Genomic DNA, 7,500 nt, shown 5'->3' with positions numbered 1-7,500 from the left:
ACACATGTGCACCGAACCCGAAAGCCATGTACCGTCACACCCCGATTTTATATGTATGTATATAGATATAGATATATAGATATATAAATATGTATATAGATGGATGGATGGATATAGAAATATAGATTTGATGCATATGACATGCTTATGATGTCATGATATGATGAAGCACGCAAGATTTGGGTTGTCATCTACCGGGGTGGCACGGGGTGGCACCTGCCACCCTAAGAAAAATCGAAGAAACATTGCCACCCCATCTGCTTCAGTGTGATGACAGAATAAAACCCATAAACTCGTAAATAACTGCAATAAATCTCGTCTTTTTTATTGAAGCGAAGTTCAAACAAACGACTCTTATGAACTGAATCAAGTGCATTCATTGCAACCAGCCTGATTCCTGATCACAAACAAATGACTCTTTAAACGAATCGAAGCATTTCTATAAATATATATGTGAGTATATAATATTTTATTCTAATTCATTTTGACGATATCTGCGCATGTATTAACCACCAACAGCTAAACTATTTTTAAAAGTATGTTGTTCAGTATCATGCGTCTTCGGCATTGTCCAAACTGTTGACCCGCTGATTTAAATGTGGTTTCTGTGTATATGGTTCAGGTTAAAGGCATTCACATATCAGTCTTCATTTCATTTTGATAGGCGAATATAAAAATGTCTGTCCTGGGGTATTCGCCGAAAATGTATATCAAATGTATATCATTCCTTGAATCCACAAAAACCATGCAAGGATTCTCGCTTCAGTGTTGCATCCATAAATGAGTTTAATGTAGCTCCGCCCCCGTACTCCCTGCATAGGTTTTTTTGTCAATAAGTTTGACGGGAAACCTGTTTATCCTCCGCGGTTTCCAAGGCAACTCTAAACCTCTCGGACTCTAGAAAAATAAATTAATAAATATCTGCCCGATACACGACTAACGCTTGGTGTGTGTGCCGTAGAAGAGGAAGAGGAGGAAGAGGACGAGAGCGACGACGACCAGATGGCGATTCCGGTCGACCCGAGCGCGATGGGAGAGGAGTCTCTGGAACCACCTGCCAAATTAGCCAGGACGGATCTGTTCAGCAGCACACACAACTAACACACACACACACACACACACACACACACACACACATATATATATACATACATACATGCTTACAGCTCATACACTTGCATAGGGGCTGTTTAGAGATTTTTTTTTTCTTCCATATAAATATTACACTTAACTGATTAACTGATATATCATATATCGAGATTTAGTTTTGTGCTTTATTCTCTTTCTCTCTCTCTCTCTCTCTCTCTCTCTCTCAGTGCCATGCGCTCGTTTGCCTTATTCATTTTTGCCTTTCGAGAGAACTGTTCTATCTGCCATAGTGGATCATGTGTAATGCCTTAAATTCATTTGAGTGATATGCCTTATATACGCCTTCTATACACCCCGGCCGCGTGACCGTATTTTACACACACACACACACACACACACACACACACACACACACACAGGCATTTATTTATTTCATGGAAATCATATAGTTTATGATTTTATTACAGTTTTATCACCGATACAATCCAACTATATTACACGAAGAAAAAACTATTCATGATTCAATAGCAAGAAAAAAAAAACGTATAAATGTTATTATTTAGCCGCAAATCACATCTCTGGTTGCTATACGTTGTCATTTCCATAGCGACAGCTTTTTCCACAGGGCTTCGTGCAATCTAAGGCTCGGAAGAAACGCGTTCCAACACCGTCTTCGCACTTTTCTCGGTAACGTGACAAGAAAAAAAAACCAAGAAGAGGAAGCGAAAGCTGCTCTAAAGCAACGAAACGTTTTTACAAAGAAGTAGCTAGAAACGTAAAAACGAGTCCGGTGTGTTGTTTGTTAATATATTAAAAATATATTATATATAAATACAAACAGTGCGTCTTTGAGTCAGTTCACAGTATGGATTAATTTGCTACGATGGCATGCTTTTATGTTTTATTCCTTACATTAGTGTGCGAAAAGTCCTAATAGCCATTTGTTTTTTTTCCTCAGCATCGTTCCCTCGTGATCACTGCTCGGTTTCTCTGTGTTTTTGGCGTAAGAGCCTGCTCTAGAGGCAGCATCGTGGACAAGAACTATAACTATTTGTGGATGTGTGTCGGTGCGGGAACGTGGAGAAAATGCAGTCTTTTATTAACTTTTGTTAGTTCGAGATCACAAGAACATTATAAGAACGAGAAATCAAGACAGAAAAAACTGTCTTGAATTCACGGCCTCTTCGGATTTCTGTCATTTTGAGCTTCTAATCTTAAATCGTAAATTACGTATGATATTATGACTGGCTGTGTGTGTGTGTGTGTGTGTGTGTGTGTGTGTGTGTATACATATATACACACATACACACATACACACTTCAAAAGTATTGGGACCCCTGACTTTCCCAGCAATATGTGCTTCTTTTCGAAACTGTTCCCACAAACATGGAGATACATAATTGTGGAGGAAGTCTTTGGATGCAGCATTAAATTCTACCTTCACTTGACTTTGGAGACCCAAACCTGTTCCAGCATGACAGTGCCCCTGTTCACAACGCCAACTCCATGAAGATCTGTTCCAACATTAAACACTTTCTAGATGAATTTTTCACACTGACTGCACCCCAGGAACCTCCTCACCTCACCTACATCAGTTCCTGACTTTACTAACATCCATGTAGCTCAATGAATCTTCAAAATCTTCTTCCCAGAAGAGTGGCGCTTATTAAATGGAGACTTAATGTGGAATTTAACGTCCACAAAGAAGCACATCCTACGTTCAGGTGTCCACAAACTTTTATCTATGTAGTGTTTATAGACAGAGAATGTCGGCTTCTGTTTTAAACGATGTGTCGAGAGTTTTGGAGGCATCAAAATAATGGGAAAATGTATTTTATTTATCTATATATCTATATATTTTGTCCTAATGATCTTTTTGACTTGCACAGTCATCGTCTTGTTTCTTATCGCTTTTCTCTCAAGAATTTCTTTCCCATTAAACCTACGGGTTTGTCCTCGTTTTCCGCTAATCTGTGCTAGGATTCCGATTCGCTCATGCTAGCTTTAGCACGTTACTAGCGGTAGCTAGTGCGACGTTTGTGCCGATCAGGAGGATTGCAGCGTGTAGAGTTGTGAAAGTCGTGTACAATCGTGGTACAATCGTCTCTCGAATCCTGATTGTTTCATGTGGACGCTGATAAGTTAGTGATATTTTGCTAAATAACTAATACGGCAGATGGATTGCCCATGATGCATTGGGGATTTCGTTTAGCTCGATGCCCTTTTTGAGTTGCAGTGTTATTTTTTGAACTGTTTTTCGTTTTCTTTTTGTTTTTTTGCATGCTTCTTTGCCAGAAGAGAGATTTGAGCTCAGTGTAATAATTGTACTGCTTGTGCCTTTGAAGAAAAACCTCTGACTGCAGAGAACTTTAAATATGAGTATAAATAAATTGAGTTATATGGCTTACTATGCTATCTGTTGTGCTTTTGGAAACAAACAAGAAAAAAAAAAACATAGCTATGCAGTAAAATGACCATGGCTCACCCACCATTCATGCCCTCAGGCCATTAAGTCATTCAGTTCGCTTGGATCACCTCACCATGTGCATCTTCTCCGTCCATCAGCCATTCAGAAACTACAGGAGACGTTTCAGCAGCAGGCATGTGCCGATATCAGCACTTTCCTGGTCTTTTGTCTCGGCTTATTGCATCTGCTCATAACGCTCAAGTCCGACATTGATGTTGATTGTGATGTTCAACTTGTGAATCGAAGTTTGCATCCAATCGTGTGGGTGAAATGTGTAAATGTTGTAGAGTTTTTAGGATGTGTGGATGTTTAAACATTGGGAAGGTGTGGCCAAGGTGGATCGTTCCAAAGAGCTGAGGGAGCAGTGTTAAGTCAATAGCTGTAAAAAGGTTGTGGTGATTGTGGACAGGGGTGGGAACATGTGGACACCTTCAGGGAGCTGAGGGGGCAGACGGCAGGTTCCAGAGAACTAAGAGGATGAGATCAAGTGGATGGCTAAAGTGTACCGAGGGAGCAGGTTTGGGCGAATGCTTTCTACGAACCAAGGAAACTGGGTTTAGGTGAATGGTTCCTGAGAACCTTGGGGCTAGGACCAGGTGAATGGATATGGAGAACAATGGGAACAGGGTCAGGTGGAGGGCTATGGAGAACCGAGGGAACAAGGTCTAAGTGGATGGTTCCTAAAAACCAAGGGCACAGGGTCAGGTGGATGGGTATGGGGAACTGGTGGAACAGGGTCTAGGTGGATGGTTCCAGTAAACTTAAGAGAATAGGATCAAGTGGAAGGGTCCAAATGAGAACTTAGAAGTTGTGATCAGGTGGATGACTACGGAGAATGTTTGGGCCATGGTTAGGTGAATGGTCCTTGGGGGTAGGGTCGGTTGGTTGACGCGGGAGAACCTTGTGGCCAGGGTTTGGAGGATGGCTCTGGAGAACCTTGGGCCAGCCTTAGGTGGATGGCCCTGGAGAACCTTGGAGCATTAGCTGGACAGATCTGGAGCTGGAACTCTAGATTTTAGAAACTTTAGCTAGAATTTTTTGAATGTCTAGGGTACATATTAGAAATGTATTCTCATGACCATGGGTTTTACGACGTATGATTACTTTCAGTATAAATATCTGTCCAGAATATCAGTTTCTTGTAGAACAAACAGAATCAAACTTGTTGAACTTCTGATATTTTGATATCAACATCGTGCGTGTTCATACTATCGTATACCTGATTATCAACATAAGCCAAAGTCATTTCTGCCACGTAACTCGTCAGACACCAAACACAGCGACTACATTGTTCTCTCATACACACACACAGACACTGAATTTTTGTCTAGACGGTTTCTCTCGTGGTGCGAACCTGTTCCTAATGGCAGCTGTCATAGTCATTTTTAGCAGCTAATCTCTTGTGGCTTTATCGTGGGATTGGTCGGTGGTTTTCAAGTGACGTGGCCAATCGGAGCGCTCGATTCCTTAAGCGGGTGTTGCGAAAACACGTTGCGAATGTATCGTGCTAGACATTTTGAAATCGTAAGTAATTATATTTGTTTCTAATAAGAGATTTCCGAGTGATTTTCTTTTTTCTTTTTCTTTTTCAAAAAAGTACTTCTATTTCTACATGACTTTGTGAAGATGATGTTCTATACGAGTTCAACTGTCCGACTTTGGTAACAATTAGAAGATTATAATTTTATAATTTAATTATTCTACTATTATAGAGCTTTATTTGGAGTGTGATGTAAGTTTTACACGTGGGAGATGTTGCTATGTAGCTATTGGTGTGTGACAGAGAGAAAATAAAAACCTGGAGTAAAAAGACGCTTTGTGCATTTTTTTTTTTTTCCCCTCACAGCTTCATAGATAGATACAACTTTATTGTCATTGCATAGTACAGGTATACAACAACGAAATGCGGTTTAGCATTCACCAGAAGTGCAAATAATAGCAATTTGCTACTATCACAAGCTTTCAACATTGAAGCTAATGATGTAGGAAGGCGTTTATTTCAACTTTGTCTTATTTCTGAGTATCATTGTTACAATATACAGTAATACAACAACTATCACTTATGTGTTAATATACTGTATTACTGTATATCATAATGTATTTTTAATTTTAGATTAAAGTTTTCTTGGTCCTGGAACAAATTATCTGAATATACGTTATTTCTTATGTGGAAATTGGCTTCGTTATACGTATCATTTGGAGTATACCTACCCGGAAGTGGGGCTGCAACGAACAATTTTTTCGATAATTGATTAATTGGATGATAATTTTTTCTCAATTAATCAGATACACCATAAAAATGTTAAATAAGCCGTTTTGCTTATTAACTCCATGTAGAACCGTAAGGTTATTTGTGTATTTATGTCCACCCCCCCCCCCCCGGACACACACAATTAATCAAAAGCAGTAACTGATCGTGGAGGACGTTTAAAACTTTGGTTATTAGTTTTTATTAAAAAATAATTAAGTAAAGACAATATCATGTTCATGTTATATAAAGGTGCGTCATGCGCAGCTACTTAGAAAAAAAAAAAAAAAAAAAGGAAAAATTGAACATTATAGAGATGTAATGTGTTCCACCGATTTTCTGCACATCGTAACAGAGCAAAGTTGCGATATTTCATTAAGGAAATAGAGATCTCCTTCTATAGAACTAGAACACCTTTTAAGATGAATCTGTTCATGCTGACTGAACCCCAGGAACCTCCTCATCTCACATACATAGGTATCTGACTTTACTAACAGTCTTGTGTGTAAAGGAGCACAAATCTCCTCAAAACCTAGTGGAACATCTTCCCAGCTGTTAAGAGTGGAGGTTTTTCTAACAACAAAATGGGACTTGATGTAAAATTGGATGTTCAAAAAGTAGCTATCAATCTTACGGTCATGTGACCACAAACGTTTGTCCATACAGCGTGTGTGTGTGTGTGTAATTACAGGTCTTGAGATCATTAGAGAAAAAAAAACCCTGCAAAGATGTTCAGAATAGTGGATGGTAGCATGTTTTAGTGTTTTATTTGCTCAGATATCAAAAAGCAACAACTGAACCAACAACTGAACCTGGGCTGATAATTACTTCACTCCATCGGAGAAATGACACGAACTGTGCGTGGAACAGACGGCATATCCGAACGTCCTTAAAATGTCAAACAAATTGTGTTTAATAGATCAATTAAAAAAGGATGAAGAATAGAAACATGGTGTGTGTGTGTGTGTGAGGGAGGAAACGGCTTTACAAGTCTAAATTATGTTAAACTAAAGCTTTATTAAGCCCGAATTGCGTGAACCTGAATTTCAAAACCAAACAAAACGCAAAAAACGCTGACTCGGGTTTAAAGCACCATCTTCAGAACGTCAGGTGTATTTGATTTTGAAAGAGATAAAATATATATATAAAAAAAAAACAACAAAAACCCCTCCCTCTGATGCAGCAGCGTGGTCCGAGATAAATGTGTCCATACTGATTGATACTGACGCTGGTCACGCCGTCGAATTAGCTATTACCCATGCACACAAACGTATCGATCACGTACACACACACACAATAAAAAAAATGTAGATGAAAAAAGAGATGGCGCATTAAAGACGCTTTGTTCGTGTGGGTAAAGAATCTCAGTGCAGCAGCAGTCTGTATGGCTCTCTGGACTCCAGGCTTCGCTCCACACCTGTATTTCTGAATACAAAACATGAACTGAGAGATCAAAACCTCTCTGAATGCGTGTGTGTGTGTGTGTGTGTGTGTGTGTGTGTGTGTGTCTTCGTTACAGGACGATCCACGTGGCTCTGTCGCTGTCAGCAAGAACTTGAAGAGAGGTACCTAGAAAGCAGCAAAAACACAGGGTTTCAGCAGATTTCACAACATCAAATGTACGATTTTTTTTAAAAGACGTTTTTAAGACCATTAATAATAATTTTAAATTGTAACGAGCGTTAGACGCGGCGTT

The 7,500-nt window shown here is 39.4% G+C and overlaps 2 protein-coding genes across 3 annotated transcripts in view; one reads left to right on the top strand and one right to left on the bottom strand.

Annotated features, from left to right (window-relative positions):
- Positions 1-5,368, top strand: part of rfx1b (regulatory factor X, 1b (influences HLA class II expression)) — a 28,513-nt gene extending 23,145 nt beyond the window's left edge. For both annotated transcript variants that reach the window (XM_046838327.1, XM_046838326.1), the window contains exon 18: positions 962-5,368. In XM_046838327.1, coding sequence (XP_046694283.1) covers positions 962-1,101 — 140 coding nt within the window. In that variant the 3' untranslated portion in view covers positions 1,102-5,368. The remainder of the gene's footprint in view (positions 1-961) is intronic.
- Positions 5,369-6,535: 1,167 nt separating this feature from the next.
- The window catches only part of dcaf15 (DDB1 and CUL4 associated factor 15), a 7,714-nt gene continuing 6,749 nt past the window's right edge, over positions 6,536-7,500 (bottom strand). Inside the window, exon 13 of the mRNA XM_046838328.1 lies at positions 6,536-7,373. Within this exon, the coding sequence (XP_046694284.1) occupies positions 7,318-7,373 (56 nt within the window). The 3' untranslated portion in view covers positions 6,536-7,317. The remainder of the gene's footprint in view (positions 7,374-7,500) is intronic.

This window comes from Silurus meridionalis, chromosome 24 (assembly GCF_014805685.1).
Source record: "Silurus meridionalis isolate SWU-2019-XX chromosome 24, ASM1480568v1, whole genome shotgun sequence".
NCBI lineage: Eukaryota > Metazoa > Chordata > Actinopteri > Siluriformes > Siluridae > Silurus > Silurus meridionalis.
The sequence above is the reverse complement of the archived record's forward strand: the minus strand, read 5'-3'. Positions and strand labels throughout refer to the sequence as shown.